The 23,092-nt window shown below is 43.9% G+C and overlaps 1 protein-coding gene across 5 annotated transcripts; it reads left to right on the top strand.

The window, feature by feature from the left end:
- The first annotated feature begins 142 nt into the window (after positions 1-142).
- Positions 143-23,071, top strand: bicral (BICRA like chromatin remodeling complex associated protein). Of its 5 annotated transcripts, none has more exons than XM_051919546.1 (13): positions 143-272; positions 10,996-11,119; positions 11,479-11,524; positions 11,739-11,787; positions 11,969-12,034; positions 12,430-13,869; positions 19,780-19,879; positions 20,114-20,205; positions 20,763-20,815; positions 21,363-21,508; positions 21,604-21,698; positions 22,404-22,511; positions 22,596-22,763. In XM_051919546.1, exons 2-13 carry the CDS (start codon positions 11,113-11,115, stop codon positions 22,623-22,625), a joined length of 2,232 nt encoding a protein of 743 aa, XP_051775506.1. In that variant the 5' UTR covers positions 143-272; positions 10,996-11,112; the 3' UTR covers positions 22,626-22,763. The 5 variants fall into 5 exon arrangements, with proteins under 5 accessions (XP_051775506.1, XP_028676262.1, XP_028676260.1 ...); XM_028820429.2 differs by having other exon boundaries at positions 146-272; positions 19,783-19,879; positions 22,404-22,506; positions 22,596-23,071; XM_028820427.2 differs by having other exon boundaries at positions 146-272; positions 22,404-22,506; positions 22,596-23,071.
- Positions 23,072-23,092: the final 21 nt, after the last annotated feature.

Raw genomic sequence — 23,092 nt, 5'->3', positions numbered from 1 at the left:
CCGCGTGTGTCTCTCTCGCTAACTGGGACACCACCAGTATGCACTGGTCCCTCTCCCACCCTCTAGACTCCACTGCTAGCCCCACCACTGCTCCGTCTCGGTGGGGCTCGCCCCACCAGCGCACATTTCCCCGGCGCTCTCGCACTGGGACGCTCCCAGTTCGCGCGGCTCCCGCACACTGCCTCTGCTGTCTGCACGAGCGGCACTGCCCCGCCGGCCCCTGATGCGATGGCGAGGAAACCCCGTTGACAGGGCTCTGCTTTTTCGTGACGGTGAGTTTCCCTTTGAGTGTATTATAATTTTGTGATAAAAATTTCAAGGAAAAAAAACACGCGCTCCTTCCTTCGGGGAGGGAAGCGCGCGAGAGGGAAAGAAATGTGTCCGAGACAGAAAAGAGGAGAGAGAGAGCGAGAGAGAGCGAGCGAGGGGGGGAGAGACAGCACGGAGCACACTAGAAAAGGAGGAGGTGGAGGGAGGGGGCAAATTAAAAGTTGCCAAACGCAGAGATTATGTTTCAGGGCGCTGAGGCGGGCGGGCGGCGCGCCCGGTTTAATCGTCTCGATGGTATGCAAATCGCAGCGCTTGTATGTGCAGGGGCCAGGCGCTGCGAATGGGGGGCTCCGGAGGCCGCGTGAGCGGGCCGAACTGAGCCGAGTCCTGCCTAGCCGGGGAGGCGACAAGCCCCCGCGAGAGCGAGCAAGCAAGCAAGAGAGAGAGATGAGCTTCACCTTCTCTATCCGCCCCTGCAATGTCGACGAGAGGGGAAAAAAAAGGGGAAAAAGAATGAAAAATCATGTTTCGCAAACTCCTCCCTCCACGTCGCTACCTCTGCTGCTGGTGCGCTGGCGGGCCTGGTTGTGCAGCCTCTCCTTCTTCGCGTGTCGTTGTCAGCCGCCCTCTTCCCGCACCAAAGCTCGCGCAGCTGTTTGGAGAAAATGGCCGCGCCTCGCGCTTCGGAGATCACCGCGCCGAAAAGGCAGTCACCGCCGTAGCGCGGATGGTCAGGCATCCGTTTTTCCCTTTTGGTCAAGCGCGTTGATGTGTTTGTAATATTCCGTCGAGGCCATTTGTGTTTGTGTTGCCTACAGGGCATCGTTTAAAAAAAAAAAAAAAAATCGTTCCGAGAGCTCGTTTTGTGGGTTTGATCGGTCGCGTGAACTGGAATCGGCACGGCCGCAGCGTCGGTGATTTCCTCAGCGCCAGCCTTCACGTGGATTCTGCAATTCTTTCTTTTTTTTTTTTTTTCCCTGGGTACAGTTTTTGATGACGGGTCAATCGCGTCCTTGGCGATTATGGGGGAATTTCGTAGCTCTTGGGATTACGGCCGACGCAGCGTTAGTGGATTAAAAACAATCGTTAGTCACCGTCTGCTTTACATTCATCTCTCGTTCCTTTTGTCGCTTGCTTAGCTGCTCATTCGTTTCTGTTAGTGCTTGCTTTTCTTTTTGTCCTGTTTGTTTTCTGCCGTCTCGCTCCTCTTTAATTACCTCCATTTTGCTTGCGGTTCACCCGATCTGCTCTGCCATTTCAGATCAATGGTCTATATGCTCCATTCCTCACTGTTAATGCTTTGTGTTTGAGTTACCTGTCAAACAAAAAAAATAAATAAATAACGGGCACCACACAACACTCGGCCTCAGAGCTTTAGGACCGTGAGCTGTGCGGGATGTGCGGTGTTGGCGTGATCGCTACCTATTTGTAGACCGCAGAAATGAAAAAATAGGCCAGCTGATCCCATGTTAGGAGTGTTAGATGTATTGCTAAACCTTACAAGATCCATCCTGTCTTAACACTTAAATTCTAGCAAGGTTGTGCATGTTTGCCTCGTGTTGAACTGGCTTCCTTCTCCAGTGTCAGTCCCAGGTTTGTTCAGTCTGCCCCACTCGCCTCCTGCACCCCATTACAGGATTACATGCAGAGGTCGGAGCCAATTCTAACACCATTCTGAAGCATTGGGCTGTTACTTCATTAAGGATCAAGTAACCGGTGAACCACCACCTCCAAATCGTGGGCCCCAGAGTCCGTTTTTAAACCTGTATTTTACATCTACTGTAATACTAGGGGGGCGGCACGGTGGCGCAGTGGGTAGCGCTGCTGCCTCGCAGTTGGGAGATCTGGAGACCTGGGTTCGATTCCCGGGCCCTCCCTGCGTGGAGTTTGCATGTTCTCCCCGTGTCTGCGTGGGTTTCCTCCGGGCGCTCCGGTTTCCTCCCACAGTCCAAAGACATGCAGGTTAGGTGGATTGGCGATTCTAAATTGGCCCTAGTGTGTGCTTGGTGTGTGGGTGTGTTTGTGTGTGTCCTGCGGTGGGTTGGCACCCTGCCCAGGTTTGTTTCCTGCCTTGTGCCCTGTGTTGGCTGGGATTGGCTCCAGCAGACCCCCGTGACCCTGTGTTTGGATTCAGCGGGTTGGAAAATGGATGGATGGTTGGATGTAATACTAGGGTGTTGTACCATCTTAGCCATTATGGATGTAGTGAGAAGTCAAGCAAAATTGCACCTTTTGTTGGCTAACGATAAACAATATGGAAGCTTTTGAGGCAACTCCGGCCCATTTGAGCTGCCTCGACAGCTAATCTTTTTTCGTTGGCTAATTAAAGACGCCATTTTGCTCAACTTCTCACTTCATCAACTATAAATAATCAGCAAAGTACCAATTTATAGACGCTGTTACAGCTGAAATGTAAAGGCATAAAAATACAGTAGTGCGTCTTTGCTTTTAAGTGGCTTTTCATAAACGAAAATTTATTTCTCCTCCTTTTGTAGCAGCATTAAGGACATGTTTTGGTGCGAATAGGCAGCTAATCCCAATCCTACACCTTTTGGTGCTATTCAGTTAAGACATAAAGCTCCCCAGAGGTGATTCTTTGCATTCCTCCTCCAGGTAATTCTTTCCGTATATTTGAAACTGTATGTTTGAAAACATGACTCAGAATGTGCATAGTCTTATTTTGAATAAAAACACTGCTCAACTGTACCCCAGACAATTTTGCAGCAGCAGTCATCTTCGTTTCATTCTGTAATAATGTTAAGGATTTCTGTCGGTCATCGCCAGTAACCTGAGCACCTCAGGCAAGTTTGGCAGTGCTGAAACTTTCAGACATTGGCATTATATGTGCCTTACTTACTCCATTTTGGTTTGCAAGATCAGAATTGGGGGCATTTGCCGACATACAATACGTTTTTGCAACATTTGAACACATTTGGGTAAAGGCTCACTGTGTTAACTTTTTCCTTGTTTAACACAGCCCTGCATGGCGTTGTAGAGTATAGGCGGGCACTCTCTAGCTTTCTATGTGTCATTAAGAACTCCGACTACAGTGCTTGGTCTGTGTTGTACTGTGTAATTGTAATTTCAAGGGTTGTCTCCTTACCCCCATTTATGAGTGTGTTACACATCATCCCATAATGTATACTTGGATTGACTTGTATGTAAATAAAATTTTATGCATACCTTCCTCTGGTAATGTAATTGCCATTTCAGGTGTCTTCTTACCCATTTAACTGTGTCATATCTTTAAGGTGTTTCATTATAACCATTTTTGAATGTAAGAGAGTGGCATCCTTGGCACTGATTCCATTTGAAAGAAGTAGCTTATTATAAACCAATGTGTACCTATTTGTACATGGCAATACCTCCTAGTTTAATAAAGATTGAAGCAATAATTTCATGGTTGCAGTTGTGATCTTAAACTTGCACTATAACACAGAAAGCTTTATGCTGTGTCAATGACTGCTAGGTTCTCATTATGGAAAGGAGATAACTTGCTTGTAAATTGGTTAACACCTTGGTATGACAGTTGAAATAAAACATACTGTATGCACTCCATGTAATTGCCAAAAAAAAAATCTCTGAAGCGAAGTATCATTTTTTCCACACATAAGTGAAAATTCCCTTTTGGATGCTTTGATTCAGATTTCTTCTTTAGCTGTAACTGTTAGGTAGTTTCAGTTTCTTTCAGATGTCACACACTCCAGGGTTCACTGAGTTAGTTTTGTTTTTGGTAATTCAACATAGCTAATTTACACCCCAAGAATAAATGTATCCCATAATAAGCAATATTAAAAAGCACATAGTGTGAATACCATCTTGTTGAAGCGAGTGCAAGTGTACACACTGCAGTTTAACCATTTGTTAATTTTAACACAAATGAATCGTCCTGCTAAGGGACATGGCAAGCCAGAGTCTCTTCTGTCCTTCGAAATTTGCAAAGCCGCCAACACTCTGAAAAGTCTGCTAGTTGTTAATGAGATATGCACATTTGTCTTGAAGGAGGGTTGTCTTTGGCCGGTGGTGTTTATAAAAAAGTACATATATATACACACCAGCATTCAGCAATTAATCATCATATACCTACTTAAATAAATTCAGTGTCATGGGTTATTCAGCGCTGTTTCTGTACACCATGCTTGGCCGTTTAATATATACAAGGCTTCTATAAAAACACCCAGAGGTTTCCAAGAAAATGAGTCCCACTTGATCTGATTCAAGGTCATGGAATGACAAGAGCCCACCCCAGCAGTATTTGCAGTGTGCCAGTCCATCACAGGGCCCAGTCCTGTGCACGCCCACACTCACATGGGAACAGTTTGAAATTATGAGTTAGCACATACCTTTTGGGGTGGGGTGGGGTGGAGGGGGTTGTGTGAAAGGGAAACCCACCCTGACAAAATGGAGAATGTGTGAAGTCCACACAGGCAGTGACTGGCAGTAGGATTGAAAACAAGACTGCTGAATCTGTGAGGTGGCAGCTCTTATCACCGTGGCCTTGTGCTTTTTAATATTACGACACTGCTAATGTGTAATAAAACGACACAATCTCGTTTTTTTATTTTGTTTTGATCCTGCTGCAGTTTGGACAGAACTTTATTGACTGCGAGCAGTAATGTTAACTAGCAGAACTTGAGCTCAGGTTTGCCCGCACAGTCTGTACCTTGCGTGCCCATTCCAATGCGGGCAGGTCTACTTTATAGCCCCGACAATGTGAGGATGCTTGCTTATTTATTCAGTTGTGCGCCTAGTGTTCATCCTGGGTGGGTTTTTATGTTAAACTCTATGCTGTCAGACGAACTAAGCAAGCTGTAAAAATAGACGTATTCATATATAAGCTCAGTGTGGTTTGCAGAGGAATATTTTATGCATGGAACACTTTAAGTAAAGCGGTTTGTTTTTGGAGACGCCTTAGTCTGACACTCTGCCTTGTGTTCGGCATGTTTTTACACCGGTTCATTATTAGTTTAAAATTCCCCACCCTTTGGCGCTTTGCATGACAGTAAAATAAAAATATTCTTACAGAAAACTATGTTTCCTACCTAAAGTTTATTTCGAAGGAACCCTTGTTTTTTTTTTTTTGTAGTTATTGAAACCAACTTGGTTGGGGTACTGCAGACTCCAAAAAAGAAAAATAAGAGCCAGTGATGTTTTCAGGAGGAGAATTTAAAATGAAATATACGTACACGTTCTGGGTTCCCTTCATCCCGAATAAATCTTTCGCCATTTAAGGGTGTGAGTTACAGTACATGGCTTTGATTTTTGCCTCCTGGAAGAATTTCAAGATTTAGTTTCTGTGCACAGCCTGAGCAAGAAGAACTTGCTGATCGTCAAAGGAAGTCATGCAACAGCGGGACCCTTCTTTCAGATTTCTTAATTTGTTTTGTTCAGTATTGTAATCATGTACAACTGCAAGTTGAGACTTAAATGTGTGAGAAACTGAAGCATTGCTTGAGGACTGCACTCATGGTGGAGAACGGGGCGGTGCGGTGGGCAGCGGCCTAGAAAGATTTATAGCCTGCTGGGACAGGAAAGGCCCGTTAAGGGAGCAGGAAATGACTTGCGTGTTTTATTTAAAAACAAAAACAAAAAAAAAAAAATTACAATTCTTCTGGAAACAAAGCGAGTTCACTCCCATAACTAAAATGACCAAAAGCTGCGTTCATGAGTAAAGTATGCACTTGGACTTGTTTTTATTTGTGCAGTTCAGTTTTCAGCTCCTTAGAGGCTAATGGAACGCCTAATTCAAAGTAGCTGTTTAGATTTGGGAATCATTTCAGTTAATTGCTTAATTCACAGCAATGCTTATTTTATTCAATAAAGTGCCTTAAAAATCTCACCAACATAGGAGGCGAAAATAAAAAAGGGCTACAGGAAGGAGCATACAGCACTCTAAAAACTGCACTTGTTGTTTGTCATTTCTTGTGCTGCTCTGCCTGTGCCTACCTGGTGGTTCATTGCCTTCACAGAACGCTGGGTGCTCCAGACGAGTCTTTTAGTTAAGTCCCAGTCTTAGATATTCTGTTCATCATACTTTTATTCTGGTGCGACGCTTCTAAACTTTGCTAAGATTTTGGCTACCCATATAGTACTTGCCGGAATGGCTGTCCAAAAGCGACAAGTAAAATTCCTCCAAACTGCAAAACATAAAGATACGCAAGCCTGGTTTGAATATTTTTGCTGTCATTGTCCACATGTGTATCTAATAAATCCACAGTGATGGAGTTTTGTTTTTCTTTCTTTCATATTTTCCTCAGGGCGGGTGTTCATTCTGTATTACCTTGATGCTGAGGTAACCTGCAATTGCGTGCCCTTGCAGAACAATTTAATGCACGCAAAGCCAGCATACAAAGCATCCATGGGAATGTGGACAGCAATGGCGCGACTCTTCGTTTTCTGGCTTAACTGTTTTATGCATTTGATAAGTTAAAGGCAACCTTAAGCTACTTATTATATGCTTGTTTAAAAAGATAATTTTGTTGGATCCAATTTTTCAATATTGTCTGTGAAAAGACCCCAGCGAAATCGTAAATTATCCTGCTGCTTTCCGTTTCTTTTGCCTTTCAAGTGTAACTTGTAATTAGTACTTAATAGTATAATTCATCATGTGTCTGTTCCAGTTATCAAGTCATTGCTAAACACAGGTTGTCTACAGCAGTAACACACACAGAAAACTGCTGGAATGTTGCCTGACAGTCTGCTGATTGCATACGTTAAAAGTATGAGCTACACACGCACGAATTTCCTTTCAGGAAGCCGTCTACGTGAAACAATGGGCCACGTCTTGTGCGGTTTTACTGCTTTTACAAAGCATAGAAAAGCCTAATTTCTTGCCAGGTGTGGTTAAGGTTCATTTCCTGTGGCAGCTATTTTAATTGTTCTACTTAATCAGTAAATATAAAATCTTACTGTGGGGTGCAGTTATCACAGTTATCAGTAGTCAAAAATGGAGAGCTTGCAGCTCTGGTAGGCATCAAGATGGTTGGGGTATTGCATAGGAAAGCTGGAAGTCAATATGTCTGTGGTGTGGCATTAAAACAACCCTGAAATGCTAAACTAATAAAGTAACACTGTTGTGCCTTGTTTTCATTAAGTGGTGTAAGGTCAGAAATATGTTAAAAACTGCAGGAAACCTTTATGTTGTATTGCTGTTTGTGTAAAATGCAGCTTTGTAGTTTGTTCAAGATCAGGGGTGGGCAGCGTCGGTCCTTGACGGCCGCAGTGGCTGCAGGTTTTGGTTCCAACCCCATTACTTAATGAGATGTCAATTATTGCTGATGAAGTCCTTTATTGCTTAAGTGACATTTTGATGCTTCATTTTAGTTGTCTCGCTTGTTAAGGTTCCCCCACCCTTAACTGCTTATTTCAATCTTAAACCACTGCATTCAGTGTTTTAATGGCTCCTGATCAGCACTAAGATGTAAATGACAAAGCAGCCAGCAGTTCTCCATCTAGCTTGTTTCTTTTTATATCTGTGTGTGTTCATTCTGCACTGTTTGATTTAACAAAAACACTTAATAGAAGAATGTGACAGACTGAAAATTACATGTTTTAGGTTCAAAAATCATTTGGAGGATATTCTTGGAAAGGATTGGGAGAGTGTGGGGGTCATGAGGTCGCTGGAAAGGTGTGTGTGGTGCTCCCGATATCTATGCAAGAGGACGAAGGTCCAAGTCTTTAGAGTCCTGGCCAAGGGGACCGCCACGTAACACCTCGCTGCAGCAGATATAGGGTCATTTCTGGAGGGTGGGACTGGATGGGCATGTCTGTCTGGGGGGTTGCCAACCGGGATCGCGAGTTGTTTCGTCGTGTAGTCGGTGCGGCAACACGCTGTACCAGTGCCTGCTCCCCGACTTGACTTGACATGACTTGGAAAGGAAAAAATCTACGATATAAGAACCTTACATTGTAGAGTAACAAGCCGTAAGATTAAATAAGGTCTGAGATTGGCAAGGATTGCTTTCTAATTAAGCAACGGAATTGGAATGAAAACCTGTAGCCACTGCGGCCCTCCAGGACCGACATTGCCCACCCCTGTTCTAGATTGTCATGCCCAATTATGCAAAGAAAGACCGTCTGGTTCCACTTTGAAGGTAGTATCCATTCAATTCCACTTTTCATTTTTGTACATGATTCATTATTTAACATAAATGTGTTGATGCTTTCAGTTTTGCAGTGGTGGACTAGATGTCTGCTTCATCTGGACTGTCCCATGGTTTTCATTCCTAGTGATCGGTCAATGCTATACTAGACAACCTGAGAACGGTTTGTCAACACCCAGCTGCATTCATTCTGTTTGAAAGTATATTTCACAGTTTAATCTCATTAAAATATCTTATGTCTCTGTGTGATGGTCACTACTTTCATTATCACTTCTCGTCCTGTCTTGTTTTAAATCGCAGCTTTCTGTATCACCTCGTAGTACAAAATATCGTTGGACTAGTTAATTACTTTTTCACATCTCTACTGCTTGTACACAGCACCCACGAGTCCCTTTATTTTGAAATTTCTGAGCTTCATACTAGAAATCTCCTCGAGCATTTTGTATTCTAGTGTTCCTCCCCAACCTCGAGGAAAGATCCGTGATCCATCTTTTTACACCAGAAAACGAGCGCCTGCCAAATGTGATGTTCATCGATTGAACTAAAAGTCAAAACGAGCCTAAAGAAAGTCGTATGATTACAATTGTTGTTCTATGAAATAAAAAGCAACATACTTGCTATCAGTGTTTAATCAGAAATCGACATGCACAGTGTCCCACTCCTAGTGAGCTGCACAGCAGACAAACCCAAACTCCTCTGGATAGAAATACTATGCTGCAAGCTGGAACACACATAGACTTGTCTAAAACCCATCACTTTCCTGAGCCTGCCTTGTTCTTTCCATAGTCGTAGGCTTCTGAAGTCGATCCCAGCAGTATCGGGTATGAGGGTATGGCTGGCTATAACAGGGTAGTTTAGAGTTGACAGTTAATCTACATGTTTGTGAGATGTGGTGAGAGGCTGGAGGACCGAGGAGCAAACCCGTAGTGTCATGACGGAAAAGTGCATCACCTATGACCAGGCGGGGAGAATTGAGGCAGGTCCCCGAAGTTATAGGTTACCAGCCCTGTGGTATTGTGTACAGTAACTGAATATCTGAGAGGCTGACTTTTTATTTGCTTGACTTGTGTGATGCTGATTCCGTCGTAGTCTCAGTTTCTAAACTGTAGCTCGTCAAGTCAGAGTGATATTCTATAAACCTTTTAGTTAAATGTTCATTAAACATTGCACTTGTTGCACTGTGACTGGTATTTGTGAGAAATATACAGCATATATTTTAACTGGGTGTGTAATTTTACTCCACTTACTTGCTTGCCTTTCTGCTTCATCTCAGCCTTGCCTTTGGGGGGGTCAGTTGTCATCTTTCTATATAATTTGCTACCGTGACTGTCCGTTTGTCTGTCCAGGATTTTAAATCACCTGTAGCTCACAAACTGTTTGACCTATTGACCTGAAATTTGGTACACATATACTATGTGTCCGCTTTTGGGGTGATGATTTTTATTACTCTTTTTATTTTTATTATATTGTAGTTTCAACTCGAGGCCTTGCCGTGGCAGAAGGGCTTGCGCGGTCTAGTGATCCTCAGAGCTATGTTGTTGGGAGCTACATGCTACCTGGTAGGGCTTCCCAAGGCAAACAGGTCTGAGGTGAAGATCCAGACTAACTCCATCCTGAGACCCCACATGGATTCAAATCAAGGATCAGCGTTTGCCTGGGAAAGGGTACCCGGGACCCCACCCTGGAGCCAGGCCAGGGGGAGGGGCTTGCTGGCGAGCGCCTACTGGCTGGACCTTTGACCATGGGGCTCAGCCCAAAGGAGCAACGTGGTTCCGCTCTCTTGTGGGCCCACCACTTGCAAGAGAGGCCATAGGGGTCAGGTGCAATGTGATGTGGGTGGTGGCCGAAGGTGGGAGCCCTGGCGTTCTGACCCTTGGCTACCGAAACTGGCTCTGGAGCTGGAGGAGGTGGCCGGGGACAGGGAGGTCTGGGCTTCCCTGCTTAGGCTACTGCCCCCGCGACCCGACTATGGATAAGCGGTGAACAATGGATGGATGTAGTTTCAACTCTCAACAGGGGCCAGCAAAGCAGCCGTGCGGTGCATGTGTACGGTCATTTCCCCTACCTCTTCATATCTTAAATCATTCTTGAGGCAGATTGAACACTTAATTACCAGCTTATGTGAAAAATTAAGAAAAACGTACTAAGTCATTGCAACACAAAAACTGACTTAATCAGTTTTAACGTGAAAAGATGCCAACAAAAGAAGAGAAGAAGCAGGCCGATAGAGTGGAGATAAAAAGCTGCTCACAAAGCAGCAAGCGCATCAACCTGTGAGCAAACAAATGCTAAACATACAGAGAAAGAGGATGAAACGAAGTCAAGTGTATTCACTGCACGTTATTGTGCAGTCTGCCTTTACTGGTTTCTAATATTCTGTGCTATTCTATTTGTCAATTGGTGACAAAGTGAAACAAGCAGATTGTTTTGTGGAGGGTTTTATTGAGACAGAGGTGTTTGATTTTTGTAAAGCTGTGTGCTCAATGTTTTGTATAGGAAGAAGAACTCTCTGTGACACTTGTTTGTACAGGTTGTGTACTACATAATGACAAGCCAGCATCTTCACTCAAACTGTTAGTCATATCGAATAATATTGTGCTGTGTTCTTACATTTTTTCCACAGAGCATGAAGTCTTAAAAAGACTGGAGACCAATGGATGAGTCAGAGGGCATTTATTTAATGGGCAATGCGTGTGGAAGGAGTAAAACATCTAGAAAATGTCTGACCGTGCACACGTGAATGACAGGTATGTGGCTGTTAGTTCTCGGTAAGCATTATTCTTACTCCTGTCCTTGACCTTTAATGAACATAATTTGTAGACACACTGTCAGCTTTAAGCACATGTCTTTGCACTTTGCTGTCCATTTTACTTCAATTGAAGTATAGAGAACTTCTGCTGCAGTGCTGGCACATTAAGCACAGATGGCTTTATTGCTGGTATGATGGCACAGTGCAGGTTCAGGTAAATGTTATTTGTAGAGAATATGGCTCCTTCCTTTGCTTTCCATCCTACTGCCTGATGTTGTAAGCAGCTGGAACAAAAAGATGTAAACTTTGATAATTCAACAGCTGGGTCAACTTTAACAGAGTTTCTCACATTTGCAGTTGTCATGGAGGATGAAGATGACCGCCGGCTTCTAGACATTATTGGGTAAGTTAGCCAAAGCAGATTCCTATGCTGGTCACCAAATGCATTCATCAGAATTGCTCCTGGCAATAATGGATTGAAATTTGACTTTGTCATTAGAAATACCAAGGAGCTGCAGTCATGTGGTACTAAGATATGAGCAAATCAAGTGCTGGGAGCTGTTTTGTTTAGATGCACATATTCTTCCTCTCTCATCATTGTTTCCTCTCTCCTCCAGGGACGTGCAGGCACTGAATGCCTACCTTCATGGCACCAGCAGAAAAGCAGTAAGTCAGTTTGAAAACTTGCACCTCCTGCCTTATGACTGAAAGAATGAAGGTTTTTAAATCACCCTTAATAGCACTGGCACACTTGCAGTTTGCTGTGGGTTTGGGCTATTACACTATAAAGTCATTTATCGTTAGATAAGGCCCGGTCAGGTAATCATCCCTATGCTGTGTTTTACAGATTGATGAAGAGGATTTGGACAGGACCACATTCAGTTCAGCCAGCTCTTTGTTTGCTAGTACGACTGTAAGTACCATGGCTGGCATCTTTTTGAATCCTGGAACCAGAATGCCAGTCAGGGAAGACAGCATTGTAACTCTCATGACAAGGAATGGCTGGCTGGGTGACTGCCATTGTGAAGTGGGAATTTGTGGTGAGAGAGGGGACTGAAATATGAGCAGCACTAAATCATTGCTCTGTTGTGTCTGTTTGTAGGGAAGAGGTGACAGGTGAGGGACACTTTCATTCAGGCCTCTGTTGTGTCATGTGCAGAGTGTGGATCAGTGGGTGAGTGACGCTGTGTCACTTTTGTAGTGAGCCCAGCCTTCCTTGTCATGGTGCGAAAGCTGTATGGATGACCTTTGGCATGAATCAATTTATTTTTTGCTTTCAATTTTTTTTCCCCTCTCTTTTGACTACAGAGCACCACCCTGAAGGATGTGACTAAGCATCTGGGCAGCCCTGGTGTGGAGGGTCTGCCATTATCTAACAGTTTGCACTTTCTGGAGGAAGATGGCTCTTCTCCAGGGACCGAGACAGAGCTGGGAGAGGAGCAACCTTTTGACATTCTGCAGAAGTCACTGCAGGAAGCCAACATCACAGAACAGACATTGGCGCAGGAGGCGTTTCTGGAGTCCTCTTCAGGTCTCAGCCCTGGTCACCTCTTTGCTACACAAGTAGCTAACGACACCTCTAACTTGGGTAACATGGGCCTCTCTCAATTCCCACCCTTCTCTGGTGTGCAGTCACACAACAATAACCCAAGTGGGCCCATTCAGCTTTTAGGCTCCTTTAACACACAGCCCTCAGTAATGACAATAAACCATCTGGATCGCTCCCAGATTCTTCTCAAGCACGGCCAGTCATCTTCTCCTAATGTGGGTAGTGGGCTCTTTGTTCAAAGGCAGGCAAATTCTGCAAACCTTGGCAGTGGCAATATCTTTAACAACTCACTAAGTGGACATATGAGTTTGCCGTTCAAAGGCTGTGAAATGCAAACTGCTTTACCACTGCAAAATATCATCATTCAGAGGACTCCATCACAGCCCCTTGGAAATCAGAAAGGCCCAATCAACATTCAGCCCAAGCCTATGGTGGATGGTCGGCATGCTGTTTACAGTGTCAATAGTGTGGGTGTACAACAGCAGAGCAACCCTTTTGTTCCAGTCTCTTCATCTCAAATGGACCAGCAGCAAATGACTGTCAGTATTATCAACCAGCCAGGGATGAGCAAGATTGTCCACCCTGGGGGCATCGCAAGTAGCATACACCAGCACCCTTCCTGCTTGCCTCACAACCAATTTCTTCTCCCCACCTCCCGTCCCATTACATCCAGCAACGCAAACCAAGGAATGCAAACACTGAATGGGCAGGCTGGACAAAGCCAAGCAATTGTAAATTCCTCTGAACCTTCTGCACAAGTTGCCAGTAACACTCCCTATTCGGAATCCATTTTCCCCCAGCATGGCACACCCGTGCAGTTGATTGCTGGGCAGAATCTTATGTCACCTAGGGGTCAATTTATAGTCCATCAGCAAGTCTCACCAGCTGTTGTGCACCTGGCAGCCCCCCAACCGGACATGTCCAAGGTCAGAGCAAATGTTCCTTTAGGGACCATCCATGGCATGCAGATCCAAAACCAATTTGCTGTTGTACAGTCCAACAGCCCCATCCCTAGCAGCTATGAGACTCAATCTCAACCTTCAGTTCAGGGCTTCAATTCCCAGCAAATCCTGCTTTCACAGGGACAAGTTCAGCCACAGTGCCCCCCAAGCGTAGGACATCAGTTCCTTATCCCTTTAGGAAGCAACCAGCAACAGGATAATTCATCTTTGCAGCAGCAGCAGTTCGGACAGAACCAGGTATGTACTTTACAAGTTGGTTAACAAGGTACAAAAATGGATTAGGAAGTGACTCTCTGATCAGTTTGTTTTTAGTTAAGTAAGATATTCATGGTTCAGTATAACATAATTAATGAGACCAACCAAGAATGTTATAGGATCAGTGTTGTCACGCCAACTGAGTACAGTGAAATTCTTACTTGTGCTAACCAACATGCAACACTTCGCCACACTCTTCAGCAGCATGATCAGTGAATATTACCACCTTACCTTGAAGCTTCCGGCTTCTTTTAGACGAAATGTCTGCCCCGCTTATCTGAATTAGTCTAAGGGGGTGAGGGTGGAGCAAAATGACTAGCAGAGAATCTTCTCTGATATGTAACAGTACTTAATTGCTGCCTAGTAAGTGAGTCCTTGCTGAGAGGAGCTTTCACAGAATGTGAGTGAGTGTAGTAATTGCTTATTGGATGGTGCATATCTATATCCAAAAGTCACTATACACTTTTAATAAATTTCAAAAAATTACACAAGAAACTGAGTTTATTAATATTTCTAGCATCAACAAAGGAGTCATTGCAGTTTTACTTGCCAAGCTTGCCATCACGTTCCAACGCCTTGAAGACTAGTTGTATACCTCCACGTGAACGCCTCCATTTTTGAGCACTTTCAGCCACCTTCAGATGCAAGCCTCTCTGACGTTTTGCAGCATCTCTTCCCCGACCTTGCTACAGGCCGTGCGGATTCTTTCCTCAAGCTGTGACAGGTTATGTGGCTTTGTGACATACACCTTGCTTTTGATATAGCCCCACAAAAAAAAAGTCACAAGGTGTAAGGTCAGGGGAGCGCGGAGCCCATTCGAGGGGACCCTTTCAACTGATCCATCGGTCAGGAAACTTGATGTTCTGGAAATCTCTGACAAACCTGTCAAAGTGGGGAGGGGCGCCATGGTAAAGGGAATGATATGTTTACAAAAACTGCAAAGCATAAGTTGTCATATGCTGATGGCTTAAGTCTCTCCGAATGACATCTGGAATGAAATAGAAAAAAGGAAGTGTGATAGTGACTTTTGGGGCACCGTGTATGTAGGAGATAGAGGGGGCCTTACTGAGTTTTAGAGTCAACGAGACACCTAACAGGGGTGCATGTACAAATGTTGATTAAGGAGTAAATAAAATCGTTTTGTAGTGTAAAGGTTCACAGCTTGGCAGTGATGGTTTTGTACATGATCTTTGTGAAGACAACAGATTGGGCAGTGCTTCATTGAAGATGTGTGAACAGACAGTGGACCGGGCCTCACTGACATTATTCTAAGTGAGATGAAGAGAAAATCAGATAGGGCCTCACTAAGAAATGTTGAGATGGTGCATCTTCAGACTCTCTTTGAGGAGTGTATAGGAGGGTTAGAATCTTGCATGTTCAAAACATTAGAGCTTGGATTGGCGTTGGGGGGGGGGGGGTAATTTTGACACCTCGTGCTCTCATTTTTAGAATCTGCTTAGTCCACACTATTTTGGATACATTTAAAACACTGCTTTCATTTCAAAAGCTTTCTGTTCACACTAGCTTTTTCAGATTATCACGGAAACACTAAAAGCGTACAACTTTTAATGACTGGGCATGTGCGGTTTGTCAGCTAAGAGCAATTTTTGTTTACAGAGCAAATGAGAACTTTATTGAAATACTGAAACTATAAAGAAAACCAAGATCACCTTCAGAAAACACAACACCCAACTTTTATCTGGGCAGACCATGTGCAACTGCTTTTAAAAGTTGCAAATATGCAGAAGGTGGCCAAAGATATTGAGAAAATAGAATTTGATGCAGTTTTCATCAGCTAATGCAGAGAAGTTTCAAAATTATAATCCTCGCTGTAAAGATGAGGGGGCCACAAGGGCATTATCACAACAAAACTGATAGCATAAAAATCACACATCAGCATTTTAAAAACTAACTTAGCTTTCCCCATCCACTCTGCAACAACAAATTTATACACTTTGGAAAGCGTTTCTGAAAAAAATTTGTTTTTGTGTTTGAAAATGCTGTTGTAGTGTATAAGGCCAAAAATAGCAAAAAAAAAAAAAATTTGTTTTCATATTCATCCATGTTAGTATGAGCAGGTCTTAGATTTGTGGGGAGCCAAGTCCTACCCTGTTTTCCTCTAGGGGGCGCTAGCTCCCTGGTTGGAATACGTTCTTTTGTAATTGCAGTGTCTTAAGTAACCTGAACCTATATAGATATAATATAAAAAGGAGATACCCCTCCCTTAGTGATACGGCGATAAGAAATCACATAAGAGAAAATAACTTAGCTTTCTTTAATGACAATTTACACGGCATAACAGATGGGAAGGTGACGGACGGATGGGAGATAACGTCATCCGATCCTGACAATCCTTCCAGCGCAGCGACGAAAATGGCAGACTCTACACAAAGGTCTTGTCATGGCTTCCCATCTGTTATGCCGCATAATTCGTCATTAAAGAAAGCTAAGTTATTTTCTCTTATGTGATTTCTTACCGCCGTATCACTAAGGGAGGGGGGTATCGCCTTTTTATATTATATCTATATAGTTTCGGGTTACTTAAGATGCCGCAATTACAAAAGAACTTATTCCAACCAGGGACCTTGCGCCCCCTAGAGGAAAACAAATGGCGTCACAAACAGGATTGTGGCTAAATTAATAACCGTATCATATTTATAATGTATCATACTGTATATATCGAGATCCCACCTCGGTGATAGTCTTGTCATTGGCTTCCTCATCTGTAATGCCGCGTAAATCGTCTTTAAAGAAAGCTAAGTTATTTTCTCTTATGTGATTTCTTACCAGACCTGGGTTCGCTTCCCGGGTCCTTCCTGCGTGGAGTTTGCATGTTCTCCCCGTGTCTGCGTGGGTTTCCTCTGGGTACTCCAGTTTCCTCCCACAGTCCAAAGACATGCAGGTTAGGTGCATTGGCGATTCTAAATTGTCCCTAGTGTGTGCTTGGTGTGTGGATGTGTGTGCGCCCTGCACGGGGTTTGTTTCCTGCCTTGCGCCCTGTGTTGGCTGGGATTGGCTCCAGCAGACCCTCATGACCTTGTGTTTGGATTCAGCAGGTTGGATAACGGGGGTCTGCTGGAGCCAATCCCAGCCAACACAGGGCACAAGGCAGGAACCAATCCCAGGCAGGGTGCCAACGCACTGCAGGACACACACAAACACACCCACACACCAAGCACACACTAGGGCCAATTTAGAATCGTCAATCCACCTAACCTGCAATGTCTTTGGACTGTGGGAGGAAACCGGAGTGCCCGGAGGAAACCCACGCAGACACGGGGAAAGCATGCAAACTCCACATAGGGATGACCCGGGAAGCGAACCGAGGTCCCCAGGTCTCCCAACTGCGAGGCAGCAGTGCTACCCACTGCTCCACCGTGCCGCCCGGGGGGTATCTCCTTTTTACTATTATATCTATATAGTTTTGGGTTACTTAAGACACTGCAATTAAAAAAGAACTTATTCCAACCAGGGAGCTAGCGCCCCCTAGAGAAAAACCTACCCCAGCAATGGTAAGTGAATGGCAAGAACTTGCTCAGTATGGGGTGCCACACCATTGTAGAGTATGAGACCTCAAAGTTTTATTGATCAGTCAGAGAGAATTTGATATCTTGCTTAGTTGTTTGTAGAGTTGTTGTCATGTCCTCAGTAAGAATATTTAGGCAGGGTGCCCCCAAAGAATTCACTCAGTGTGTGGTTACCTGGCTTAGGCTGTGTGCAATGACTTTTGGTTTATTTTATAGAATGGTGGAGTTTCACAGAGAACTAATCAATCAGCATGTATGCTCATCAGTGCAGCTCTAGATTTAGTTTCCCTTGTGCTGTTGACTCCTTCACTTTGGTCATTTTGCTACCAGTCAATGTCCCAGTGTTACAGAATCCACACTGAGACCGAGTGCTGAAATTGAGGATCGAAAAGGGAACAATCCTTTTGAGTTCATATCATGTTTCTCATTATACCTCCACCCCATTATGTTTGTACAGTATTTTATGTTTATAATTTCTATATATCGTTCCTTCACTTGTTGGATTTTTATTTGTTAATGTTCTATACTACCTTTTTTCTATCCACTGAATAAGCCTGATTAGTCCAGTTCTGGGAGCACTGTGCCTAAGTCACAAAACAACCCTGGATTGAGCACCATCCCATTACAAGACACAATAATCAACACACCCACACATACTGGTTAAAAACCAGTGTATAACCACATTTCAACCTAATTTACACTTGTGATGTTAGAGGAAACCAGTGTAACCATTTGAAAATTTGTAAGAGTCTAGCGTAAACATGCAAACTTTGCAGAGTTTCTGAATTAGGCTTTAATCCCATTGTCCTGGTGGTGCTGCTTTACCACTGTCTTGTCCTCATTTAATTGAGTATTGTTGTTATTAGGCTGACAGCTTTATCCATAGCAACTTACAACATTTGACAGATACAGTTGGTTACGTTTCTTTTGTTTTTCCATTTGGAGCACAGGCAAGTGAAGTTCAGAGCCTCCATTGACTCCGCAGAGATCACAGCGAGGAGTCTGAGTGTCTGGCCTTGCGGGTGTCCTGGATAAAAACCATGATCCAGGCCTTTAATGACCTCTTATGCACAGCCATCAGCAATGTGTCTGTCTGCGGAGAGAATATCGACCTCGTTGTGAGGTTTAATTACCTCAGCAGTGACATTCATGTCTCTAGTGACTCTTCCTCTGAAGTCCGTAGATGGATTGGGAGATTGTGGGGGGGTCATGAGGTCGCTGGAAAAGGGGTGTGTGGCACTCATGATATCTGTGCAAAACGACGAAGGTCCAAGTCTTTAGAGTCCTGGCGCTTCCTTTCTTGCTATATGGTTGCGAGACATGGACGCTATCCAGTGACCCGAGATGAAGACTGGACTCCTTTGGTACTGTGTCTCTCCGGAAAATCCTTGGGTTCCGTTGGTTTGACTTTGTGTTGCTCATGGAGTCCCGAATGAGGCACATTACCTGCATTGTGAGGGAGTGTCAGTTGCGGCACTACGGCCATGTGGCGCGTTTCCCCGAGGGTGATCGCGCTCGTAGGATCCTCATTGCTGGGGACCTGAGTGGCTAGACCAGGCCAAGAGGTCACCCATGTAACATCTGGCTGTGGCAGATAGAGGGTCATTTCTGTAGGGTGGGACTGGACTGTGTGTCTGCCTGGGGGGTTGCGAACCAGGATCCCGAGCTGTGTCGTCGTGTGGTGGGTGTGGCAACACACTGTACAAGTGCATGCTCCCCAGCTTGACTTGACATCAGCAATGGGATTTGAACCCACAGCCTCAGGGTTTGAATTCCAAAGCCTTAGCTGCTGTGCCACACTACCACATATATTTCTGCTTGTTTTGGAATGTTTTGCCATTCCTAATCTGTAGCCATTTAAGTTAAACAGTGGAGCTGATTGGCATTCATCATCAGGGACCTGTCAGATATCACCTCTGTTTTTTCTTTTAGATAGATAGATAGATACTTTATTTGTCCCCAGGGGAAACTCTTCTGCAGCTTCTGAAGTACTGATTGCTTTAGTGGTCCCAGACAGTCTTCCCATATCCACGCCCAGTAGGTTCAGATCTGCCGTAAAATACAGAGTAAATCAGGTGCTGCCACCTATTGGCATGAAACTGTAAAAAATGCAGGTTAAAAAAATATATGTGTATGTGTGTGGTGTGTTAGCTTAGAGGTTTGAGTGCATTGAATCAATGTATTTATTTTTTATGGAATGAATATGTAGATATGTCTTTCATACTAAAGTAAAATTCGCATGGAACAACATGCAGACACGATTTAAATGTATTCTAAATTACTCCACAGAGGTCACTATATTGAAGATATTTCCCTCAAAATTTCCCCAGTCTTACCCATCCTGTTTGTATCCTTATGTGCTCAGCAGGTTACTCTAGAGGCACAAGTGCAGACTTCTCCAGGACTTTCTTCAAAGCCTCAAGAGCCTAGACAAGGACACATGGCAAACCTCCTAAATAAAAAAGGTGAGACCATGAGAGCGTAGATAGGCTTTCTTCACTTACATTGGTTTGATACCATCAGAGATATATTAAGCAGCGTACCACATCGACAATTTCTGTACGTTTTTCTTGAGTACAGCATGTAAAACTGTAAAGCCAACATTGATAAAGTTAAAACCGGAGGGGAAAGTAGTGGGCAATCGATATAAAGGGTGGAGAAGCAGTTACTTACATTCTTGCTCTGTGTGTTTCTTTCAGTTTTGAAGAGCTCAGGGGGACCTACACCACTTGTGGAGAATGGACCTCCCAACAAAGTGGCTGGACACTCCATTCTGCAGCACGGTGTTCGGGTGCGAATCTTAGAAAACCACAATTTAACATAAATGTATTTTGTAATGGCCACTTCAGCAGAGTACTGAGTTACTGATGGGTCATCCTAGGATGAGCATGTATGGGCCAAGTTCTGACTAGTGCCATTAGTGGTTTTGCACAGACTGGTGATGTTACTGATTAAACACCAGACTGTATTGCAGGACTGCTGTTGCTCACCCCAGGTTATTGAAAAATTAAGGTCAAACTAGATTTGTGAGTAGCTTACTTCAGTCAGGTCCTATACTGGTCAAAGTGAAACTGATTTTAACTGTGGCTTTATTTTAGATACCTTCTTCTGATTCAGTTGTTTTTTTCTGGAATCATTAACTGCTCTGGTCAGTCTGCCTATAATGAAACCAGTGTTACTATTTCCTATTGTTTTTACTATTTACTGTTTATTAATGAAATCAGGGTTACTATTTGCTCCGACATAAGAAATAGGAAATGGATATGATCATACTGTTTAACAGTGCAGCATCACGAACATTTAGTTTAGGAACTATGAAGATAAAATAGGATTTTTATTTGTTCTCAGGCTTCTGCAGCAAAAAAGAGACAGGCATCTCATCAGCTAACAAAAAGCACCTTGTGAGTACCCTTCTGCTTGTTTAATTGGAAGTGGGCAGAACCATGTGCTGTCCCAGAGAAACGTAAGATTCAGGTAGTTAGTTGGGGTAGGGGTGGCATGGTGGCGCAGTGGTAGCACTGCTGCCTTGCTGTAAGGAGACCTGGGTTCACTTCCCGGGTCCTCCCAGCGTGGAGTTTGCATGTTCTCCCCGTGTCTGTGTGGGTTTCCTCCCACAGTCAAAAGACATGCAGGTTAGGTGCATTGGCAATCCTAAATTGTCCCTAGTGTGTGCTTGGTGTGTGTGTGTGTGTGTGCGTGTGCCCTGCGGTGGGCTGGCGCACTGCCCGGGGTTTGTTCCCTGCCTTGCGCCCTGTGTTGGCTGGGATTGGCTCCAGCAGACCCCTGTGACCCTGTAGTTAGGATATAGCGGGTTGGGTAATGGATGGATGGATAATTGGGGTAGTTTCAGAGGAACTCAATGTTGGTGTCGATATTGTTACTGCTTGAAGAGTTCCTCTGTAGTCCTCCCTGGAAAGACCTAACTACCTGCTTTTGTTTTCACTATAGCATTTTAGAGCAGCTACAGAAAGACCAAGCCTCTGTCCAAACTGCAGACAGGGATCACTTTTCCTCTCTAGATGACGCTATTCGCAGACTTCTGCCCTATCATGTCTTTCAAGGTTCTTTGCCCTCTGAAGAAGAGTTCACTAAAGGTATTAGAGGGAGCGACTTTTGAAAGCTAAAGAGAGGATGAAGGGGTGCTTTGACCTGAGGTATGATATGTGTTTCTTTGTTTTGATTACTACAGTGGATGAAGAGTTTGAAGCGGTTGCAAAGCAGGTGCTGTTGAGGACAAAGGCAATGCTGAACAAGTACAGATGGCTGCTCCTGGAGGAGGCCAAGGTATGTGCTTGCCTCTTGCCTTTTGGCTCATACTCTTATTTGCAGTATCTCTGCTTCTCAAACTTAATATGTTATGTTGGAAAAAAATGATCTAAGCAATGTATAGAAGCTATTTAAAAGGACAAATAAAGTGTGAGGTTATATAATAAAAACTGTTGAATATAAATCAAGGGAGACTTTTTGCTCAGACTGTATATACACTTGTGAGACCACAATCTGGAGCATTGTGTGCAGTGCTGGGCACCTCCCTACAAGAAAGACATAGCAGCACTTGAGGCTGTTCAGAGTAGAGCAACCAAGTGTATCCAAGGGCTTAAGGACTCAGAACATTAAACCTGTTTAATCTTGAACAGTGGAAACTGCATGGCAGCCTGATATAGATCTTCAAAATTCTCAAAAGCATTGATAAAATAGATCCAGCAGAATTTTTATATTAATGGTGAATAATGTACTTGAAGACACCAGTGGAAATTAAGAGGGATTGCCTTTTTGGAATGATGCCAAAAAGCACTTCTTAACTCAAAGAGTTGTGGGCACCTGAAACAAAGTACCGAGTCATGTAGTTGAAGCAGAAACCTTGACAACCTTTAAGAAATATCTGGATGTGATACTGAAACAGCTCAGCCATTGGCTAAACAAACACACTTGACGAACTGAGTGATCTGCTCTTGTTTGTCAGATTTCATATGTTATGTTTCTTTACAGCGATTGAACCCCTCCTCAGAGATGGTCATGATTGACAGAACATTCAATCAGGAAGAGAGAGCCAACCTGACCCGAGACAAGCGCCTTGCTCTCATGGATCCAGGTGAGGCATGTACTTTCTTAGTAGTTGATTCCCAAATTAAATATATATATATTTTTTGTCATTTCTGTGCCTTTCTTTGATTTTTTCAGATGGCTTCCTTGAGGACTTCTGCTGCCTGACCCAGACAAAAAAAGAAGAACCAGTTTCTTCATGCTCTAAAGATGATCCGCATTTGGAGCAAAAAAATGTATCCACACCCACAGAGACCTTTAGGACTATATCCCTCTCTAAGGAGCTGCCTGCTTCAACCTCGGAAAAGGAGGCACCCATAAGTGGACACATGCAGACAGCAATTGGCAGCATTCTGGAACACAAGAATTCCCAAAATTGCATGTCTCCAGGGCAAACCCATGCCGTGGGTCACACAGACTCTGCTCTGGAAGCAGCTGTAAATAGCATATTAGATCCCTGAATTTTCAGAGTTGTAAATATTTTGTCTCATTCTGAGTAATGGAAGCTCTCTGTGTTCAGGTGTATGCTACTACTGAAGCACTTTTCATTTGGATGAATTTTCATATGCTGCTCACTGCTATAACATGCTTGAGCCTGACTCCGTCCTCACTGTTTTTACAGTGGTATTTTGTGG

Source organism: Erpetoichthys calabaricus, chromosome 15, assembly GCF_900747795.2.
Source record: "Erpetoichthys calabaricus chromosome 15, fErpCal1.3, whole genome shotgun sequence".
Classification (NCBI taxonomy): domain Eukaryota; kingdom Metazoa; phylum Chordata; class Cladistia; order Polypteriformes; family Polypteridae; genus Erpetoichthys; species Erpetoichthys calabaricus.
This window is presented reverse-complemented; position numbering and strand designations above follow the sequence as displayed.

Bases quoted from the DNA above. Each gene is read 5' to 3' on its own strand.
- bicral (XM_028820427.2), top strand. The intron at 11,525-11,738 runs GTAAGTTAGCCA...TCTCTCCTCCAG, and splicing joins CGGCTTCTAGACATTATTGG to GGACGTGCAGGCACTGAATG. The intron at 21,509-21,603 runs GTATTAGAGGGA...TGATTACTACAG, and splicing joins TGAAGAAGAGTTCACTAAAG to TGGATGAAGAGTTTGAAGCG.